This window comes from Bombina bombina, chromosome 4 (assembly GCF_027579735.1).
Source record: "Bombina bombina isolate aBomBom1 chromosome 4, aBomBom1.pri, whole genome shotgun sequence".
Taxonomy (NCBI): Eukaryota; Metazoa; Chordata; class Amphibia; order Anura; family Bombinatoridae; genus Bombina; species Bombina bombina.
The window spans coordinates 1,021,072,199-1,021,095,172 of NC_069502.1; the positions used below are offsets into that span (position 1 = coordinate 1,021,072,199).

The following is a 22,974-nucleotide window of genomic DNA, read 5'->3' on the forward strand; positions in this document are numbered from 1 at the left end:
CTAAATTTACTAAAAACAGAAATATATATGCAGGGTATACCTTGTGATCATCTGGCCCTTCTGAAATCCAGATCTGTCTTACATCTGGGGATTAGGCTCTCCGGTAGCTTCCCCCAGACAATCAGAGATAATTACATACATCTTTTGTCAGTGCTTCGCTCCCTCAAGCGCGATTGGAACTTAACTCGCGTCTCCTGGTTAGGTAGAGTAGCTGCAATAAAAATGTCTTTCCTGCCCAGACTTACCTACCTATTTCGATGCCTCCCTATCAGGATCCCTAAATACATACTTCTACAGTTCCAAAGCAAACTAACAAAATATATATGGCAAGGTAAACTCCCCAGAGTGGCGCACAAAATACTCCAACTCCCTAAAATCTCTGGGGGCATTGCGTCCCCCTCTGTACTTCGGTATTATGATTGTGCGATGCTCACCCATATTGCACTATGGGGAGTCAAACTTTCCCAGTCCAAATAGAGATCAATTGAGCAGGCTTCCATGCCCCACAGCATCCATCTTCTCGATCTAATATGGACCCCCACCCCATTGTCGTAGAGAATTGAATTTGATTAACCCTGTAGTTAGTGAATGCCTAGACATGTGGGACAAGCTTTGACATAACGCCCATATAGCCCTGCACCCCTCTCCTATAACCTCAATGGCCGGTCTCCTTTTCGGGACTACAAGATACTCACCCACATAAGTGGGCTCAACTAGGTGTCAATTAGGTATCAGACCTTTGGTCCTCTTCCCCACAGGGTTCCTTCAAAACCTTCGCTCAGCTTGCCACTGGACCCTTAACCCATCCACTCTTGCCTTTCAAATTCCACAGAATTAGAAGCTTTCTTCTAAGTTGGGGATTTAAGCCGGGCTCGGCTTGTCAGCTGACCCCCTGGGAATCCATGTGGGCTAGGGGAGACCGACTTTGTAGACCATTATCCATGCACTACTTGTGTGCTCGCAGAATCCTCACCCTCTGAAACCCCGGCACACCTGCAGCGCTGGGAGTCCCTTCTGGACACCTCAGTATCCCCCCACACCTGGGAAGGTACCCTAGAACTTACCCAGAAGGGTATTCATTGCATTACATTATACAAAACCTTCTACAAACTACTATCCCACTGGTATTATGTCCCCACTAGGTTGGCCAAGATGTTCCCGAGCACGTCTCCTAACTGTTGGAGGAATTGCGGTCAGAGGGGCACTACAAGGCACATTTGGTGGGAGTGCCCTAAGATACAGTCTTTATGGAACATAGGCTTCCAGACCCTCTCCAGTTTTAAAATACCCCTCCCCAAAACGCCATTCACGGCCCTACTACATATAGGAGTACATACCTTACCGAAGCACCACTCATACATATGCATCTACCTTCTCACGACTATTAAAAATGCCATAGCCTGTGCATGGAAAATGGAGCCCCCCCCACTGCTGGTCTATAATCTGTAACATGATGGCCTATATTTATACTATGGAAAAGGATATATTTTACAAACTCAACAATACAGACCTTCATGAACTTGTTTGGGCTGACTGGAAAGATGTTTACGATACAGACTGGAGACCTAATGTTACGACTACTGACTGAGTTTATTGGAGCAGAGGGACTATGAGCTCGGACTCAGACGACTTATGACCCTTTCCCTCCCCCTTTCCCAATCACCTTCCCCTTTCTCTCCCCCCTCTTACGAAGCATTGGTTTAAGAAAAGTTGAGGACAGGTATGTACTATATTTGCAATATGTTAAAGGGTCCTTAAACCTAAAGCTTTTTCCCAAATAACTTGACTTGTACGCGCAAGACCCGATAACTTATCGATTTGTCATCTTTTACTTTTTTGTAATATATGTTAAACAGTTAATAAAGCTTTTGAAAAAAAAGAAAAAAAAAAGAAAATACATTAATATAAAACAATTTTACAGTGTACTGTCCCTTTAAATAACCAACTTTTTTTGTTTTAGGAGGGTCGAACATATGTTGGAAGAGAAGATGCTGCAACAGATCAAGACATTGGTAATATAAATTAAATGTATCATCTTATTTATTGAAGTTAAAAATATACTTTTTTTTATTTATTAACATTTTCTTTAATATTTCGTAATGCAGTATTGCAACATGAGTAAAAAAGAATCTCCACCTATATGTATTTTGATTTATAGGTTTATTTAAAGATATCTTAATTGACAAACTTGGTACAAGCAGACAGTCACAAACATGTTTTATTGTTTTGAAGACATCCCTGACAAATCAACAACACAATAGCTTCTCTTTAAAAACACATTAATCTATACTGAACTCTTTCACCGAAGTTACAACAGAATGTAACTCTTACATAGAGCATGAATTCCCGCTTGGCTGTTGCCAATTTTTCATTAGAGGTAAAGAAGGAAAAACTGTGTTCATAGTTATATATAGGCCTGTGCAAATGAATGATCCAAATGCGGAAAAAGGCGGCCTCTCGTGGCATTTGGGTCTTTTCAGTTTATTCTTGTCAAAGTGAAACACAGTAAGATCTGTGATAATCCAGTTCTTAGTGTGTTTCACTTTCACAAGAATAAGTGCGGGTCAGAAAAGTGCTGAATGCCGCCAGTGGCTGCCTTCTTCCTTTCTTAGATCATAACAAATAATCTGAATGCACAGGCCTAGTGTTATTTGTTTATTTTTATGTATTTATATATAATACACCCACCCACACATACACACACGCGTACCTCATTTTATTGCTTTTTCATTTTTTTTTTGGACAAATTCAAGGTTTGTGGCAACTCTGAGTCGAGCAAATCTATCGGCTCCATTTTTCCAACATATGTATACATAAAAACTTATGAAGACAGACACACACACACACATATATATATATATCCAAGAGCAAGGTACAGCACTGTATAGATCCGGATAAACTTTATCAATTGCATGCAGACTGTAGGGGTCCTGCAAGCCCCACTTTATATAGAAGCAAAAATCAAGAGTAAAGTCCCAGCACTGTTTGATACAAAATACTTCTTTATTGGGTAAAAAAGGAAGCCAGCAAATAACGGGAACGTTTTGGGCCTACATAGCCCTTACCCAATAAAGGAGTATTTTGGATCAAACAGTGCTGGGACTTTACTCTTGATTTTGGCATATATATATATATATATATATATATATATATATATATATATATATATATATACACATAAATATAGTATGTACATTGTTTTTTTTTGTGTTTTTTTTTTGGGGGGGGGGGGGGTTAGACACAATGCTATTATTGCACACTTGACTAAAGTTTAGTGTAAATATAACTTTTATATGCACTGGGGAACCGAAAAAGAATTGTGTAACCTACATTATTGTGGTGGTCTGGAACCAAACCTGTAATATCTCATAGGTATGCCTGCAAGGGCTGTATCTCCTGTGTGTGTCAGTGTAGCCAATGAAGAATAACGCTCTGAAGGTGCATTTAACTACAGTGCACATTTAAAACTTTAACATTTTAACTTTAAATCAATGATTTTCTGCTTGCTTACTTAACATCCTAAAATAAAATGAACATTGAAGTAAAAATATAACTTTTACTGTTCCGATAGTGTTCAATTTTAAGAGACTTTTTTATTTGCTTCTATTATTAAATTTACTTTGTTCCCTTTGTTGAAAAGCATTCCTAGGTAGGTTCAGAAGCAGCAATGTACTGCTAGGTGATTGGTGGATAGACACATATGCCTGTTGTCATTGGGGTCACCAGATGAAAGTCCCAGTAGTGCATTGCTGTTCACAACAGACTTTAAATATGTGATTAACCCCTTCAAAAGGCTATTCACAATTCTTTATAGACAGTGTCCACCCTAAAAAAATATAGTTAATAGATCATGTGAACAAACTACAGAGTACCTGGGTAATTACCAAATATGCCTGTTCAATGTTCTATATTTTTCAGAAAAAAACATTTGAGTTCTGCATTTCTTTTGTATCAAAATTAAGTAGTTTTGAAGTTTTGGATTCTCTTTCTGTGAAACTTTTCTTCCTAATTGGAAAGAGTCCACAGCTGCATTCATTACTTTTGGGAAATAAGAACCTGGCCACCAGGAGGAATAGGCAAAGACACCCCAGCCAAAGGCTTAAATACACCTCCCACTTCCCTCATTCCCCAGTGATTCTTTGCCTTTCATCCCAGGAGGTTGGCAGAGAAGTGTCAGAATTTGTTTTGTCTCTTATGGAGGGTACTACTCTTCGCAATGGGACAGGAGTTTTAAGTAGTCCTATAAGCTTCTCAGTGAGGGCCTGGGTGAAAGTTAGAGTCCGGAGATGCAGAGGGAGCTTCCCTTTGCGACACCATCCTGACTCATATTAACAGCTCGTACAGCAATCGGCGTTGATGAGTTTCGCAGACTGCTTTTTCTCTCAAGTCCATGTCAGGAGCGATGCTACGACCTGTCACATTTGAAGGGCCGTGTTCCTGTTCCACGGTGTAGATTCTGGTAAGATTGTTTCATTTTTTATTACATAATGTTAACACAGAAGACAGGGTCACAGTGTGGCACCTTTTATCTTTATAGAATCAAGGGTTAATATATCCTTAGGGGGATTATTGAACAGGGGGGAATAATAATATTATATGTTTATTTGATTTTATGCTTCTTTATGTGTGAGATGTTAGGCTCACAGGCTGTTATGGAATATACAATTTTCACTTTCACTTTGGGAGCCATGCAGCTTACAAGCTTGGCACACTTTCTCTCATAGCAGGGACAGTCCTGCATTGTGCACTATGTGATTCATTCCCTCTTTCCTGACCAGACTTTCAGAGAGGTGTCATAAATCTCTGTACTGTCTGGGTTATAGGAGGTGGTGAGTGCCCCAGACATTGGGGAATAAAGGTGCAGTTTTTTTAATAACATAGGATGTTTTATTTCTCTAGTTCTCCGGTTATTGCAGTAGCGATGGAGGATTCTGTAACTTTAGAGGGCACTCCCTCTATTCCTAAAGAGTAATTCCTGTTTATATGGCGAGGAGGCCCTAGTTCCCCCTCTCAATTATGTTCCATATGCCTTGATAATGTGATATCAAACATGTTTGATACCACTGAGCTGTCCGCCTCTGAGGAGTTGTCGTCCAGTGAGGTGCGTACCCTACATTGTTATCACTATACACATGCAGTTTTCCCGTAGCATTGCGGATCCTCCATCTGAAGGGGGCTTTTTTTCTCCAGACATTACTTCGCAGTTCAGACGGCGGTGTCCGAGGCCTTATTGATTTACCTCGCCCTGCTAAGCGCAAGTGAAAGGTTACATATTGCACTCCTTCCCAGAGTACCTCAAATAATTTTTGGATTCAACTGATAGGGTTATCTATCAGTTGAATCAGAAAGTTCTTTCTGAGACTTCAGAGTATGACCTTTCCGAGTCTGCTGCCTCTCAACCTTCAGATGTGGAGGAACCAGACTTTAGGTGAATTCAGGGGTTCCAGATGTTATATTGCCTGATGAACCTTTACTTCCTAAATTGAACAGAGTTTGAGGACAGGATGGTGCCTTCCCTTCCCTGCTCCTGTTGTCCCGGGTATTCCACCTTGGACTGTACAGTTCCCTGCGGGTGCAACTGTCCCTGAGTGGTGTGCCTTTCGTTACAGAATTGCGCGCCTTTGCGTGTTACTCAGACATGTTTTTTCAGTTATTGCACAACCCTATCCTTATCGGATACGGGAATTCTCAGTCTGCTCTTCGAATGGCGCATCTCATTAGACATGTGGGGATGATGTAATCTCCTTTTGTCCATGTATTGAGATCTTTTCCAGTTTTTTTGTAAGATCAGGGCTCTGTTTGGCTGGTCCTGCGGTAGGTCTGTTTCTTTTTGGGTGTTAACCTACGGGTTACCTTGTATTTTATTTTTATCCAATAGGATGTCCTGTCTGTTTTCCTTCTTCCCCTCTGAGGGAGGATTTATGCGGCTTGATGTTTAGGACCCGGATTGCAGGCTGGTCCTGTTTGAGTTCAGTTCTGTCTGGTAGCTGTTCGGACATGTAGCACTGCTCTACTTGGCTGATCGGGTAGAAGCACAGAGTGCTCATGTTATAATCTGTGCTCAACTAAGCATTCTAGAGGACCGGTGGGTCAGTGAGGCAGGAAGGATTGTCTCAGTCCTTATAGCCTTCAATTTGGATGACTGGGTCAGTGGAGTTCTGCCGCGTGTCCTCTCTTGTGTCTGGGGTTGTCAGACCCTAGAGCTCCTTCCCATGTAGTGGAGGGTTGGTGGGCTTGCACCCTCTTGCTGCTGAGTTGGGCAGTTTGGCCTTTTTTCTTTTGAGGCCCTGGGTATTGTCCTTCTGGACTTAGTTCTCAGCAGCTAGTAGTTTATTGGGTAGTTCAGCTGCCTTGCTGCGGATGGGTTGCACAGTGTGACCAGCTGCAGCTATTGCACATTGACTGTGTACTGTCTAGCTGTTTTTTATGAGACCTTTTGGTCTTCCTCTGTTGTCTCCATGTGAGTTAGGTTTCCTTTTAGGGACCTGTGTTCCCCTCCGGGATATGGTCATTCCCTGTTAGGGGCACTGGGTGTGGTTTCCTTGGGCTCTGCTCAGAGCTGGGGATGTGGTGCGTCCTTTTCTCTCAATGATCCTCTGATTGTATGGGGGTGATGCGGAGACCAACCTTTGCTCGAGTGATTTTGGCCTCAGGGTAGCCTCTTGCTTGTTGTCCTGTGGCTGTTTGATAGTCTATGGGCTCTAATGTTGTTGTGCGACTTTTAACGCCTTGGCTCCTTTGGGGCGTTGGACTTTGGCAAGGGGTGGTCTCTTCCTTCTGTCGGGACTTGTGAGTTATCTCGTTATGTGGGTTGATCTGGATATTGCATTGATATCTCCCTGTAGTCTGTTTTTTTATATCAGACAGGGTGTTAAGTTCTCAGATATTGTTTGTTTAAACAATTGGGGGCTTGGATCTGTTTTCTCCCTGGTGCTTCCGGTTGCTGAGGCTTCGCTCAGTGTTTTCCTTTGTGGAGTGTTTGCCAGACTTTTTGACTCTAGGGCTGGTTCGTGGTTCCCCAGTTATTGGGAACTTGGGCTATGTCCTTTTACTTAGACTAATTGACCTGGTCACGGTTGGCCAGGTTATCTGAGTGTTGATGCTCATTGGGCTGGACTTACACCTTTATGGTCGGTTTCCCTTGGTCAGCTTGCTGTGGTAACCTTATGGATTCACTGTTCTGCCAGCGAATGTGTTTGCAGTATCTCTTCAGCTATTGCACAGTGGATGTGTGTTAGAAAGCTAATTCCTTAGGGGGATTCCTTCCAAGTTCATCTGCGTTGGAGATTGATCTCTCCTTTAGCCTGTGGCTTTGTGTCTTGTGGGCAGGTGCTCTGCCTTTTTGGCCCCATCCCTTTTCTTAGTGTGGGGGGCTTATCCTCCTTCTTATGGAGGTGTGGTCCTTTTTCAAGGGATTCTCTTGGATTCTAGAGGTTGGAACTGAGATTTAACCTTTCACAGAGTTTTTTTTTTTCTCTGTGTCTTGCTGGCTCTATGTTGAGTCTATGGTGGCCCTTTTGTTAGATTCCTTTGGGTCTACGGCCTTTTTGTCTGTTTCTAAGGAGTTGAGTTGGCACCCGTGCTCTGTTGGGATGGCTGTCTCCATTCTTCCGCTCGTTTTTGAGCTTGTGTTGGGATTCTTCTTTTCTGTTTTCAAGACCTACCAATGCTTGGGCTGGCCCGGTTGGAAGTGGGTTCTGAGATGCGTTGTCATCTTCAGTATCTAGCATTGTAGCTAGTCCCCTGGGATTACAAGCTGAGGGTCATGTGTTACTATTCACCTTTGGGTTCTGGGTGTAACCTCTCTCTCTCTCTTGGGGGTGCAGTGTGTCTCGTTGAGGTTATGTACTTCCCCTTTTGGAGCCCTGTGTAGGTCTGGCGGCTTCGATTGCCTGGAAGTGTGCCCTCTGTCTGGGAGTTCTCATTTTACAATCTTTTCTCTTGCTGGCCGTCTTTTTACTTCTCAGCAAGTATTCTTCTGTATCATCCTAATGAAGGCTGCTGGATCTTGACTCAGGATTTTTTGTCTGGGTCTGTTGCACGTTCTTTTTTTGTCTGAATACTATAGTATTCTTAGTTCTGACGATGTGAGGACTCCGTCTTCAGTTTTCTTTCAGTGCTTTTGCACAATGTTGAAAGAAAGGTTTCTCTGTTTCGAGGCCCGGTCCTAAACCTCTGGTTTCTGCTTGGTCTTGGCGTAGCCTCTCCTTGTCTTTCAGGACCCATTTTGGTCTTTGTGAGCTGTGCTCACTATTGGGGGTTTTTCTTTTATGGATTTTGTGGTGACCTTTCGGTTCTTCTTGCCTTATCCCTTGGTGAGGGACCGCCTGTTGGGCGACGGTGTCTCCTGGAGGACTGTTGGCTCAGTTGCGGTCTCTAGCTAGGCTTTTGGACTATCTGTGGGTCAATGCCCTTGGGGCCTTTCCTTTTCAAAGTTTTCTCGGCTTCGGACGATGCAGGGTTTTTGTTGGGTAGTTGTTTTTCACTTGGTGCCCTCAGAATGAGCCGCCTATTGTACCCTCCCATTTTGGCATTCAGTGTCCTCTTTAGCTTGGGTATTGTTTTCCCTAAAGGAATGAATGCAGCTGTGGACTCTTTCCAATTAGAAAAACATAAATTATGCTTACCTCTTCTGTTGGAAAGAGTCCACAGCTCCCCACCCTTTTTCTACGTGGGACATCTTTTTATTCTTCTGGCACATTTTTTCACCCTGATATTTCTTCTACTGTTCCTTGTTCCTCGGCAGAATGACTGGGGGATTAGGGAAGTGGGAGGAGTATTTAAGCCTTTGACTGGGGTGTCTTTGCCTCCTCCTGGTGGCCAGGATCTTATTTTCCAAAAGTAATGAATTCAGCTGTGGACTCTTTCCAACGGAAGAAAAGGAAATGATCAGGTAAGCATAATTTATGTTTTTATAAGATGTACCTGTTTTACAGATGTATTAAAGTTAGCATGTTGTCATTTCATTTTACTCTTTATCCCACCATTCTAGTTCTCCATGGCCTTGATCTGGAAAGTGAACACTGCATTTTTGAAAACCTCAATGGAACTGTAACTTTGCTACCACTAAATGAAGCTCAGTGTTCTGTAAATGGAGTACAGATTGTGGAACCAATTCAGTTAAATCAAGGTATATTCTTGGTTTGAAAAAGAATGTTAGACTTGTTCTTTAAAATTTATTTTTGATCATTATTATTATTTATTTGTAGAGAACCAACAGATTCCACTTTGCTATAAAACCTAGGTATGATATGAAAAGATAACATTTATAGGGAACAAATACGTAGGGGGCCCTGTCAAGAGTTAATATCTGTTTTAGATTGTCTTACATAAAGGTGATCTACAGGACAGCTGGGATTGTTGGCTTACATGCTAAGGGAGTTTGTGGGGAAGACAAAATGAGAGTAAGTGAAACAAGAAAAGGTTAACTTGCATTGTATGCTTCCCTGAATAGTAGAGTCTTTAAAGGGACAGTCTACACCAGAATTGTTATTTTTTTAAAAAGATAGATAATCCCTTTATTACCGATTCACAGTTTTGCATAACCAACACAGTTATATTAATACCCTTTCTTTCATGTAAAGGGAAAGAGTCCATGAGCTAGTGACGTATTTGATATACATTCCTATCAGGAGGGGGCAAAGTTTCCCAAGCCTCACAATGCCTATAAATACACCTCCCACCACTCTCACACCTTAGTTTTTACAAACTTTGCCTCCTATGGAGGTGGTGAAGTAAGTTTGTGCTTGATTTCTTCTATGATAAGCACTTCTAAGCATTTTGAAGCACAATTCCTCTCAGAGTACAGTGTTTGTCAGAGGGATGTGAAGAGAATATTGCCTGTTGATTTTTATAGTTTCACTCATGGGAAATCTTTTCAAGGGTTCTCTGTTATCGGTCGTAGGCAGTGGCGTATTTAGGTTTTGTGCTGCCCTAGGCACTCAAAATTCTGCTGCCCCTGCCCACCTTCCAAGGTTTTAGGCTGTTTTTCGGCCACAATATTTTTTGGTCAGGGTATTGTGACTTTTTTTTATACTCTCTCTGTTCAGTGAACTTAACCCTAAAAGCTCTGCATGTTGTTTTATGTGCAGAGCTTGTAGGATTAAGTTCCCGTAGCAGGGAGAATGTAAATTGCAGCTGCCAGTGTCTCTGCAGCACTTGATTTATTAGTTAGATAGCGGTAGTGACCATGCCGTAAAAAAGTTAAACTAACACAGCACAGTAGCACAATGGATTATGTGGCTGGCAAATGCAAGCAGGCAGTGGCAGGATAAGAAGAGACATGCGGGGAGCCCGGGAGAGGAATGTAAAAAAAACAACAACTGCACAGCAGGCTCGTTCACTGAGTGTGCTGATTGATTACTGCAGTCAGAGAGCTAAACAACCCCAGGCTGGATTGCTAAAGTGCACGGCCACTTTATAAGTTTTATTACCTCAAGTCTGACAAGTTCCTCCTTCCATTCCTTCATAACTGACTGTGACTGTCTCTCTGTATCCACCCTCTGTATCCACAGACAGAGCACTCGCAGCTCATACCCCCAGCCCTCCACAGTACTGCACATTTGAGCGTGCACCTGCCCCGCCCCCCCAGAAAATTTCACGGGCAAAAAAAAACGTTTTTTTAAATGTAATATAATATGCCTTGTCATTATTTTTTTTAATGACCCCATATAGTCAGTGCAGTAGCGGCCAAGTGCCGCCCCCCAAAACCTGGCACTCTAGGCACCGGCCTTGTCGGCCTATGCGTTAACACGCTCCTGGTCGTAGGGATTCATCTCCTACCTCCCTTTTCAGATCGACAATATACTCTTATACCATTACCTCTGCTGATAGTTTTCAGTACTGGGTTGGCTGTCTGCTATATGTGGATGGGTGTCTTTCGGTAAGTATGTATCATTGTTTAAGACACTCTCAGCTATTTTTGGCGCTTTATGTATTTACAGGTATACCTCACTTTACAGAGCTTCACTTTACAGCGTTTCGCTAATACAGCGCTTTGTGGAGCTGAAGTTCAACCTCCAAAAATTTGAAACAGTGCTGTAGTCTTCGTGAGATTGTGAGAAAAGTGACTGGCACCATTTTGTTATGTGCAGTTCACTTTGTTTACAGCATTACATTGCAATCTGTGTCTCAGTATTATAGTCTGGCAAATTTTACTACAGTAATTGTCACTATTTTACAGGTACAGTATTTATTGAATACTGTGCTGAGCTAGTGTTGAACTAAACATAGCAATATTGCACCTCCTAATATATGTTAGTTTAAACATGTTTTTAAACATACTGGCAAGTGAAAAGATAGCTAAAACTGCCTTGTTTCACTTTAAGGCGGTTTTCACTTTACAGCGGGGCTCCGGTCCCTAACCCGCTGTATGAGCGGGGTATACCTGTATATAAAGTTTTAAATATATGTATTTACTTATATTTGCCATGAATTAGGTCTATGTGTATTTCCCTTTGCAGTCTAACAGTTTCAGTATGGGAATCATGTTTTAGGAAGTTTTTTTTTTTTTTTTTTATATTTTCTTACCTGGGGTTTAGTCCTTTTTTCCAATTCGACTTGTTTTTCCTTAATTATTATTATTATTTATTGTGTCATTTTTGTTGCAAAATTTTTTTGACACAAATTTGTGTCTATAGTGTCGCAAGTTTCGTTATTTCCTGCGTCTTTATTGATGTTAGGTTGTTTGGTGCGAAGTTGCGCTTGTTATGATGCGAGTTGCATCATTTACGGATGTTGGTTGGTGGCAAAAATCTTTTCACTTCCCTTTGCATTGTGCGTCATACTCATCGCCAAATATTTTTTTGTTATATTACCCCACTACCTTTATAATCCTTGCTCTCTTTATACTCTAGAGGGCTATGCTGTTTGCTTTTCTGCCTATTTAGCATATGCAGTTTAAATTTTTTTTTTTTTTTACATTTTGTAAGATGTCTCAGTCTGATCCTGTCTCAGAAGCTACTGTAGGAACCATGCTGCATGAACAAAGTTCTACCAAAGCTAAGTGTATCTGTTGTAAGCAAGCTGAGATTATATCTCCAGCTATATTATGTAACAGTTGTCATGATAAGCTTTTGCATGCCGATAATGTTTCTATTAGTACTAGTACAGCGTCTGTTGTTCCCTCAACATCCATTGTACATGATATCCCTGTTGATATGAAAAATTATATTGTTGATGCAATACAGAAGGCTATGTCTGCTATTTCACCTTCTAATAAAAGTAAAAGATCTTTGAAACCTCTCATGAAACTGATAAAATTTGTAATGGCCGACAATATACTGAAATATCCTCCTCTGAAGAGGATTTCTCTGCTTCAGAAGATCCTACTTCAGACATTGAAATTTATAAATCTTCTTATCTTTTTAAGATTGAATATATTCGGTATTGGTTACTTTGGGTATTGAGGAGTCTGGTCCTCTTGAAAACAAAAGCAGTAAACATTTGAATTCTGTTTTTAAACCTCCTGTGATTACTCCTGAGGTTTTTTTCTGTCCCAGATGCGGTTTCTGATGTGATTGCTAAGGAATGGTCTAAACCTGGTGCTTCTTTTAATCCTTCCTCTAGGTTTAAGAAGTTATATCTTTTACCAGTGGCTAATTTGGAGGTTTGGAAAAAAGTCCCTAAAGGGTTGATGGGGCCATTTTTACTCTTGCCAGACATACTACTATTCCTATGGAAGATAGTATTTCTTTTAAGGGTCCTTTAGATAGGAAGATTGAATCTGATCTGAGGAAAGCTTATTTACATTCTGTTTATATTCTCAGGCCTGCCATTTCTATGGCTGATGTTGTGGCTGCATCAACTTTTTTGTTTGATAGCTTAGCAGAACAGGAAGCAGATCCTGATTTGTCTAGCATTGTTCGTTTGCTTCAACATGCTAATCACTTTATCTGTGATACTATTTTTGATATCATCAAGATTGATGTTAAATCTATGTCTTTAGCTATTTTAGCTGGAAGAGCTTTATGGCTTAAATCATGGAATGCTGAAATGGTATCTAAATCTAGATTACTATCTCTATCTTTCCAGGGTAATAATTTATTTGGTTCTCAGTTGGATTCTATTATTTCCACTATCACTGGGGGGAAGGGAGTTTTCTTGCCCCAGGATAAAAAAATCTAAGGGTAAATCTAAAGCTTCTAATTGTTTTCGTTCCTTTCGTCAGAATAGAGAACAGAAAACCACTCCTTCCCCTAAGGACTCTGGTTCCAGTTGGAAGCCATCTTCAAGTTGGAATAAATCCAAGCCTTATAAGAAACCAAAGCCAGCACCCAAGACTGCATGAAGGTGCGGCCCTCAATCCAGTTCAACTGGTGGGGGGCAGATTTAAATGATTTAAAAACATTTTTGCAGATTCTATTCAGAATCAGTGGATTCAGAACATTGTATCTCAAGGGTATCAAATAGGTTTCAGAATAAGACCTCCTGTGAGAAGATTCTTTCTCTCTCACGTTCCAACAAATCCGGTGAAAGCTCAGGCTTTTCTGAAGTGTGTTTCAGTTCTGGAGCTTTCAGGGGTGATTATACCAGTTCCACCTCAGGAACAGGGTCTGGGTTTTTATTCAAATCTATTCATTGTCCCAAATAATGAAAATTAATTCAGAACAGTTCTGGATCTGAAATTTTTAAATCGTTATAAGGGTCCCAACTTTCAAGATGGTGACTATAAGAACTATTCTGCCTTTTGTTCAGCAAGGTCATTACATGTCCACAATAGGCTTAGAGGATGCTTATCTTCACATTCCAATTCATCCAGATCACTATTGGTTTCTGAGATTCTCTTTTCTAGACAAGCATTACCAATTTGTTGCTCTTCCATTTGGCCTAGCGACAGCTCCAATAATCTTTTCAAAGGTTCTCGGTGCCCTTCTATCTGTAATCAGAGAGCAGGGTATTGTGGTGTTTCCTTATTTGGACGATATCTTTGTACTGGCTCAATCTTTTCATTTAACAGAATCGTACACAAATCAACTAGTGTTGTTTCTTCAAAAACATGGTTGGAGGATCAATTTACCAAAGAGTTTCTTGATTCCTCAGACAAGGGACACATTTTCTTTCATGTAATTAGCAAGAGTCCATGAGCTAGTGACGTATGGGATATACATTCCTACCAGGAGGGGCAAAGTTTCCCAAACCTCAAAATGCCTATAAATACACCCCTCACCACACCCACAAATCAGTTTTACAAACTTTGCCTCCTATGGAGGTGGTGAAGTAAGTTTGTGCTAGATTCTACGTTGATATGCGCTCCGCAGCAGGTTGGAGCCCGGTTTTCCTCTCAGCGTGCAGTGAATGTCAGAGGGATGTGAGGAGAGTATTGCCTATTTGAATGCAGTGATCTCCTTCTACGGGGTCTATTTCTTAGGTTCTCTGTTATCGGTCGTAGAGATTCATCTCTTACCTCCCTTTTCAGATCGACGATATACTCTTATATATACCATTTCCTCTACTGATTCTCGTTTCAGTACTGGTTTGGCTTTCTACTACGTGTAGATGAGTGTTCTGGGGTAAGTAAGTCTTATTTTCTGTGACACTCTAAGCTATGGTTGGGCACTTTTATATAAAGTTCTAAATATATGTATTCAAACATTTATTTGCCTTGACTCAGGATGTTCAACGTTCCTTATTTCAGACAGTCAGTTTCATATTTGGGATAATGCATATGAATAAATCATTTTTTCTTACCTTAAAAATTTGACTTTTTTTCCCTGTGGGCTGTTAGGCTCGCGGGGGCTGAAAATGCTTCATTTTATTGCGTCATTCTTGGCGCTGACTTTTTTGGCGCAAATTTTTTCTGTTTCCGGCGTCATACGTGTCGCCGGAAGTTGCGTCATTTTTGACGTTTTTTTGCGCCAAAGGTGTCGACGTTCCGGATGTGGCGTCATTTTGGCGCCAAAAGCATTTAGGCGCCAAATAATGTGGGCGTCTTTTTTGGCGCTAAAAAATATGGGCGTCACTTTTGTCTCCACATTATTTAAGTCTCATTATTTTGTGCTTCTGGTTGCTAGAAGCTTGTTCTATGGCATTATTTTCCCATTCCTGAAACTGTCATTTAAGGAATTTGATCAATTTTGCTTTATATGTTGTTTTTTCTATTACATATTGCAAGATGCCCCACGTTGAAGCTGAGTCAGAAGATACTTCTGGAAAATCCCTGCCTGGTGCTGGAGCTACCAAAGCTAAGTGTATCTGCTGTAAACTTTTGGTATCTGTTCCTCCAGCTGTTGTTTGTACTGTTTGTCATGACAAACTTGCTAATGCAGATAATATTTCCTTTAGTACTGTTACATTACCTGTTGCTTTTCCGTCAACATCTAATACTCAGAGTGTTCCTGATAACATAAGAGATTTTGTTTCTAAATCCATTAAGAAGGCTATGTCTGTTATTCCTCCTTCTAGTAAACGTAAAAAATCTTTTAAAACTTCTAATTTTTCAGATGAATTTTTAAATGAACATCATCATTCTGATACTGATATTGGTTCTTCTGATTCAGAGGATTCTGTCTCAGAGGTTGATGCTGATAAATCTTCATATTTATTTTAAATGGAATTTATTCGTTCTTTACTTAAAGAAGTCCTAATTGCATTAGAAATTGAGGATTCTAGTCCTCTTGATACTAAATCTAAACGTTTAGATAAGGTTTTTAAATCTCCTTTAGTTATTCCAGAAGTTTTTCCTGTCCCTGGTGCTATTTCTGAAGTAATTTCCAGGGAATGGAATAATTTGGGTAATTCTTTTACTCCTTCTAAACGTTTTAAAGCAATTATATCCTGTGCCATCTGACAGATTAGAATTTTGGGACAAAATCCCTAAGGTTGATGGGGCTGTCTCTACTCTTGCTAAGCGTACTACTATTCCTACGGCAGATGGTACTTCCTTTAAGGATCCTTTAGATAGGAAAATTGAATCCTTTCTAAGATAAGCTTACTTGTGTTCAGGTAATCTTCTTAGACCTGCTATATCTTTAGCGGATGTTGCTGCAGCTTCAACCTTTTGGTTAGAAGCTTTAGCGCAACAAGTAACAGATCATAATTCTCATAGCATTATTATTCTTCTACAACATGCTAATAATTTTATTTGTGATGCCATCTTTTGATATCATTAGAGTTGATGTCAGGTATATGTCTCTAGCTATTTTAGCTAGAAGAGCTTTATGGCTTAAAACTTGGAATGCTGATATGTCTTCTAAGTCTACTCTGCTTTCCCTTTCTTTCCAGGGTAATAAATTATTTGGTTCTCAGTTGGATTCTATTATCTCAACTGTTACTGGAGGGAAAGGAACTTTTTTACCACAGGATAAAAAATCTAAAGGTAAATTTAGGTCTAATAATCGTTTTCGTTCCTTTCGTCACAACAAGGAACAAAAGCCTGATCCTTCATCCTCAGGAGCGGTATCAGTTTGGAAACCATCTCCAGTCTGGAATAAATCCAAGCTTTTCAGAAAACCAAAGCCAGCTCCCAAGTCCACATGAAGGTGCGGCCCTCATTCCAGCTCAGCTGGTAGGGGGCAGATTACGTTTTTTCAAAGAAATTTGGTTCAATTCCGTTCACAATCTCTGGATTCAGAACATTGTTTCAAAAGGGTACAGAATTGGCTTCAAGATAAGGCCTCCTGCAAAAAGATTTTTTCTTTTCCGTGTCCCAGTAAACCCAGCGAAGGCTCAAGCATTTCTGAAATGTGTTTCAGATCTAGAGTTGGCTGGAGTAATTATACCAGTTCCAGTTCTGGAACAGGGGCTGGGGTTTTTCATTCAAATCTCTTAATTGTACCAAAGAAGGAGAATTCCTTCAGACCAGTTCTGGATCTAAAAATATTGAATCGTTATGTAAGGATACCAACATTCAAAATGGTAACTGTAAGGACTATCCTGCCTTTTGTTCAGCAAGAGCATTATATGTCCACAATAGATTTACAGGATGCATATCTGCATATTCCGATTCATCCAGATCACTATCAGTTTCTGAGATTCTCTTTCCTAGACAAGCATTACCAGTTTGTGGCTCTACCGTTTGGCCTAGCTACAGCCCTAAGAATTTTTACAAAGGTTCTCGGTGCCCTTCTGTCTGTAATCAGAGAACAGGGTATTGTGGTATTTCCTTATTTGGACGATATCTTGGTACTTGCTCAGTCTTCACATTTAGCAGAATCTCATACGAATCGACTTGTATTGTTTCTTCAAGATCATGGTTGGAGGATCAATTTACCAAAAAGTTCATTGATTCCTCCGACAAGGGTAACCTTTTTAGGTTTTCAGATAGATTCAGTGTCCATGACTCTGTCTTTGACAGACAAAAGACGTCTAAAGTTGATATCAGCTTGTCGAAACCTTCAGTCACAATCATTCCCTTCTGTACCTTTATGCATTGAAATTCTAGGTCTTATGACTGCAGCATCGGACGCGATCCCCTTTGCTCGTTTTCACATGCGACCTCTTCAGCTCTCTATGCTGAACCAGTGGTGCAGGGATTACACAAAGATATCTCAATATCTTTAACACCGATTGTACGACACTCTCTGATGTGGTGGACAGATCACCATCGTTTAGTTCAGGGGGCTTCTTTTGTTCTTCCGACCTGGACTGTAATTTCAACAGATGCAAATCTGACAGGTTGGGGAGCTGTTTGGGGGTCTCTGACAGCACAAGGGGTTTGGGAATCTCAGGAGGTGAGATTACCGATCAATATTTTGGAACTCCGTGCAATTTTCAGAGCTCTTCAGTCATGGCCTCTTCTAAAGAGAGAATTGTTCATTTGTTTTCAGACAGACAATGTCACAACTGTGGCATACATCAATCATCAAGGAGGGACTCACAGTCCTCTGGCTATGAAGGAAGTATCTCGAATTCTGGTATGGGCGGAATCCAGCTCCTGTCTAGTTTCTGTGGTTCATATCCCAGGTATAGACAATTGGGAAGCGGATTATCTCAGCCGCCAAACGTTACATCCGGGCGAATGGTCTCTTCACCCAGAGGCATTTCTTCAGATTGTTCAAATGTGGGGACTTCCAGAAATAGATCTGATGGCCTCTCATCTAAACAAGAAACTTCCCAGGTATCTGTCCAGATCCAGGGATCCTCAAGCGGAAGCAGTGGATGCATTGTCACTTCCTTGGAAGTATCATCCTGCCTATATCTTTCCACCTCTAGTTCTTCTTCCAAGAGTAATCTCCAAGATTCTGAAGGAATGCTCGTTTGTTCTGCTGGTAGCTCCAGCATGGCCTCACAGGTTTTGGTATGCGGATCTTGTCCGGATGGCCTCTTGCCATCCGTGGACTCTTCCATTAAGACCAGACCTTTTGTTGCAAGGTCCTTTTTTCCATCAGGATCTCAAATCCTTAAATTTAAAGGTATGGAGATTGAACGCTTGATTCTTAGTCAAAGAGGTTTCTCTGTGATTAATACTATGTTACAGGCTCGTAAATCTGTATCTAGGGAGATATATTATAGAGTCTGGAAGACTTATATTTCTTGGTGTCTTTCTCATCATTTTTCCTGGCATTCTTTTAGAATTCCGAGAATTTTACAATTTCTTCAGGATGGTTTGGATAAAGGTTTGTCTGCAAGTTCCTTGAAAGGACAAATCTCTGCTCTTTCTGTTCTTTTTCACAGAAAGATTGCTAATCTTCCTGATATTCATTGTTTTGTACAAGCTTTGGTTCGTATAAAACCTGTCATTAAGTCAATTTCTCCTCCTTGGAGTTTGAATTTGGTTCTGGGGGCTCTTCAAGCTCCTCCGTTTGAACCTATGCATTCGTTGGACATCAAATTACTTTCTTGGAAAGTTTTGTTCCTTTTGGCTATCTCTTCTGCCAGACGAGTTTCTGAATTATCTGCTCTTTCTTGTGAGTCTCCTTTTCTGATTTTTCATCAGGATAAGGCGGTGTTGCGAACTTCTTTTAAATTTTTACCTAAGGTTGTGAATTCTAACAACATTAGTAGAGAAATTGTGGTTCCTTCATTGTGTCCTAATCCTAAGAATTCTAAGGAGAGATCATTGCATTCTTTGGATGTTGTTAGAGCTTTGAAATATTATGTTGAAGCTACTAAGAATTTCCGAAAGACTTCTAGTCTATTTGTTATCTTTTCCGGTTCTAGGAGAGGTCAAAAGGCCTCTGCCATTTCTTTGGCATCTTGGTTGAAATCTTTAATTCATCATGCTTATGTCGAGTCGGGTAAAACTCTGCCTCAAAGGATTACAGCTCATTCTACTAGGTCAGTTTCTACTTCCTGGGCGTTTAGGAATGAAGCTTCGGTTGATCAGATTTGCAAAGCAGCAACTTGGTCTTCTTTGCATACTTTTACTAAATTCTACCATTTTGATGTGTTTTCTTCTTCTGAAGCTGTTTTTGGTAGAAAAGTACTTCAGGCAGCTGTTAAAGTTTGAATCTTCTGCTTATAATTTAAACTTTATTTTGGGTGTGGATTATTTTTCAGCGGAATTGGCTGTCTTTATTTTATCCCTCCCTCTCTAGTGACTCTTGCGTGGAAAGATCCACATCTTGGGTAGTCATTATCCCGTACGTCACTAGCTCATGGACTCTTGCTAATTACATGAAAGAAAACACAATTTATGTAAGAACTTACCTGATAAATTCATTTCTTTCATATTAGCAAGAGTCCATGAGGCCCACCCTTTTTTTGTGGTGGTTATGATTTTTTTGTATAAAGCACAATTATTCCAATTCCTTATTTTTTATGCTTTCGCACTTTTTTCTTATCACCCCACTTCTTGGCTATTCGTTAAACTGATTTGTGGTTGTGGTGAGGGGTGTATTTATAGGCATTTTGAGGTTTGGGAAACTTTGCCCCTCCGGGTAGGAATGTATATCCCATACGTCACTAGCTCAAGGACTCTTGTTAATATGAAAGAAATTAATTTATCAGGTAAGTTCTTACATAAATTATGTTTTTAGGTTTCCAGATAGATTCAGTGTCCTTGACTCTGTCTTTAACAGACAAGAGACGAATGAAATTGGTTTGAGCCTGTTGAAACCTTTAGTCTCGATCATTCCCTTCAGTTGCTATGTGCATGGAAGTTTTAGGTCTCATGACTGCAGCATCGGACGCGATCCCCTTTGCTAGTTTTCATATGAGACCTCTGCAGCTTTGCATGCTGAATCAATGGTGCAGGGATTATACTTGGATATCACAATTGATATTCTTAAATCCCAGCATTCAACTCTCTCTTACTTGGTGGTTAGACCATTATTGTATTGTTCAAGGGGCCTCTTTTGTTCGTCCTTCCTGTACTGTAGTAACAGATGCAAGTCTTTCAGGTTGGGGAACTGTCTGGGGGTCTCTGACAGCACAAGGGGTTTTGAATCCTCTAGAGGTTACCAATCAATCAATCAATATCTTAGAACTCTGTGCTATTTTCAGGGCTCTTCAGGCTTGGCCTCTATTAAAGAGATAACTTTTCATTTGCTTTCAGACAGACAATATCACATCTGAGGCATATGTCAATCATCAGGGAGGGATTCACAGTCCTTTAGCAATGAAAGAAGTATCACGGATACTTTCTTGGGCAGAATCCAACTCTTGTCTAATTTCTGCGATTCATATCCCAGGTGTAGTCATTTAGGAAGCAGATTATCTCAGCCGTCAGACTTTATATCCGGGGGAGTGGTCTCTCCATCCAGATGTGTTTTTTCAGATTGTACAGATGTGGGGTCTACCAAAAATAGATCTGATGACTTCCAATCTAAACAAGAAACTTCCCAGATACCTTTCCAGGTGCAGGGATCCTCAGGCGGAGATGGTGGATGCGTTAGCAGTTCCTTGGTCTTACCAACTTGCTTGTATTTTTCCGCCTCTAGTTCTTTTTCTAAGGGTGATCTCCAAGATCATAATGGAACAATCACATGTGTTTCTGATAGCACCAGCATGGCCTCACAGGTTTTGGTATGCAGATCTTGTCTGGATGTCCAGTTGTCAACCTTGGCCACTTTCTTTAAGGCCAGACCTTCTGTCTCAAGAGCCTTTTTTCCATAATGATCTCAAATCGCTAAATTTGAAGGTATGGAAATTGAACGCTTAGTGCTTAGTCGTAGAAGTTTATCTGAGTCAGTGATTAATACTATCGGGTTTGGGAAACCTATATTTCATGGTGTTCTCATAAATTCTCTTGGCATTCTTTTAGAATTCCTAGAATATTACAGTTTCTTCAGGATGGTTTGGATAAAGTTTTGTCTGCAAGTACTTTAAAGGGACACATCTTTGCTCTTTCTGTTTTATTTCATAGAGAGATTGCTAAACTTTCTGATATTCATTGTTTTGTTCAGGCTTTGGTTCATATCAAGCCTATTATTAAATCTATTTCTCCTCCTTGGAGTCTTAATTTGGTTTTGAAGGTTTTGCAGGCTCCTCCTTTTGAGCCTATGGGGCCTATCTATCAAGCTCCGAATGGAGCTTGATGCCCTGTGTTTCTGTCAAGTCTTCAAACTTGCCAGAAACAGCAGTTATGAAACAGCGGTCACAAAGACCGCTGCTTCATAACCTGTCCACTGGTCTGCCAGACCTTGATAAATAGAGGCCAATGCATTCTTTGGATATTAAACTACTTTCTTGGAAAGTATTGTTCCTTTTGGCTATCTCTTCTGCTAGAATAGTTTCTGAATTGTCTGCTCTCTCTTATGAATCTCCTTTTCTGATTTTCCATCAGGATAAATCTGTTTTGTGGACTTCGTTTAAATTTCTTCCTAAGGTTGTGAATTCTAACAACATTAGTAGGGAAATTGCTGTTCCTTCCTTGTGTCCGAAGCCTAAGAATTCTCTTGTGAAATTGTTACACTCTTTGGATGTGGTAAGAGCTTTGAAATACTATATTGAGACTACTAAAGATTTCAGAAAGACTTCTAGGTTATTTATTATCTTTTCTGGTTCTAGGAAAGGTCAGAATGCTGCTGCCATTTCTTTGGCATCTTGGTTAAAGCTTTTGATTCACAAGGCTTATTTGGTGGCGGGGCAGTCTACGCCTCAGAGAATTACGGCTCATTCTACTACATCAGTTGCCGCCACTTGGGCTTTTAAGAATGAAGCTTCAGTTGATCAGATTTGCAAAGCAGCAACTTGGTCTTCTTTGCATACGTTTACTAAGTTTTACCATTTAGATGTATTTGCTTCTTCTGAAGCAGTCTTTGGTAGAAAAGTTTTTCAGGCAGCTGTCTCAGTTTGATTCTTCTGTTTATAAGAAAAAACTTATTTTTTTGGATTTAATTTCTCAATGGAAATAGCTGTTTTTATTGTATCCCTCCCTCTCTAGTGTCTATTCTATGGACTTCCACATCTTGGGTATTTTATCGCATACGTCACTAGCTCATGGACTCTTGCTATTTTCATGAAAGAAAACATAATTTATGTAAGAACTTACCTGATAAATTAATTTCTTTCATAATGGAAAGAGTCCATGAGGCCCACCATGTTTTTGGTGGTTATATTTTTTTGTATAAAAGCACAATACTTTTTTCCAGTTCCTCTTTTTTGTATGCTTTTTTTTTTACACATTTTTACACCTCACTACTTGGCTATATGTTAAACTAAGGTGTAAGTGTGGTAGGTGTATTTATAGGGATTTTGAGGTTTGGGAAACTTTCCCCCTCCTGGTAGCAATTTATATCCCATACGTCACTAGCTCATGGACTCTTGCCATTATGAAAGAAATACATTTATCAGGTAAATTCTTACATAAATTTATGATTTTTACCTCTGCGGTTACCTTGTATCTAAGACTCTGCAGACTGCCCCCTTAAAGACTTGCATTTTAGCCAATTACTGTTGACTCATAAATAACTCCACTGAAATAAATGGTGGCCTTCAAGGGCTTAGAAATTAGCATTCATAGGTTTAGCTTTCAACAAATAATATCAAAAGAAAAAAGCAAATTTGACTTGACTGTCCCTTTAAGTCAATGTAGTTTCCATCCTTTTCTGAGACAAATCTCAAGTGCATAAAACTCATGTATTCATAAATTAA

General features: G+C 40.3%; 1 protein-coding gene across 2 annotated transcripts in view; it reads left to right on the forward strand.

The window, feature by feature from the left end:
* Positions 1–22,974, forward strand: part of KIF16B (kinesin family member 16B) — a 999,411-nt gene that overhangs the window by 416,366 nt on the left and 560,071 nt on the right. For both annotated transcript variants that reach the window (XM_053712121.1, XM_053712122.1), the window contains exons 15-16: positions 1,961–2,012; positions 8,993–9,130. In XM_053712121.1, the coding sequence (XP_053568096.1) occupies positions 1,961–2,012; positions 8,993–9,130 (190 nt within the window). The remainder of the gene's footprint in view (positions 1–1,960; positions 2,013–8,992; positions 9,131–22,974) is intronic.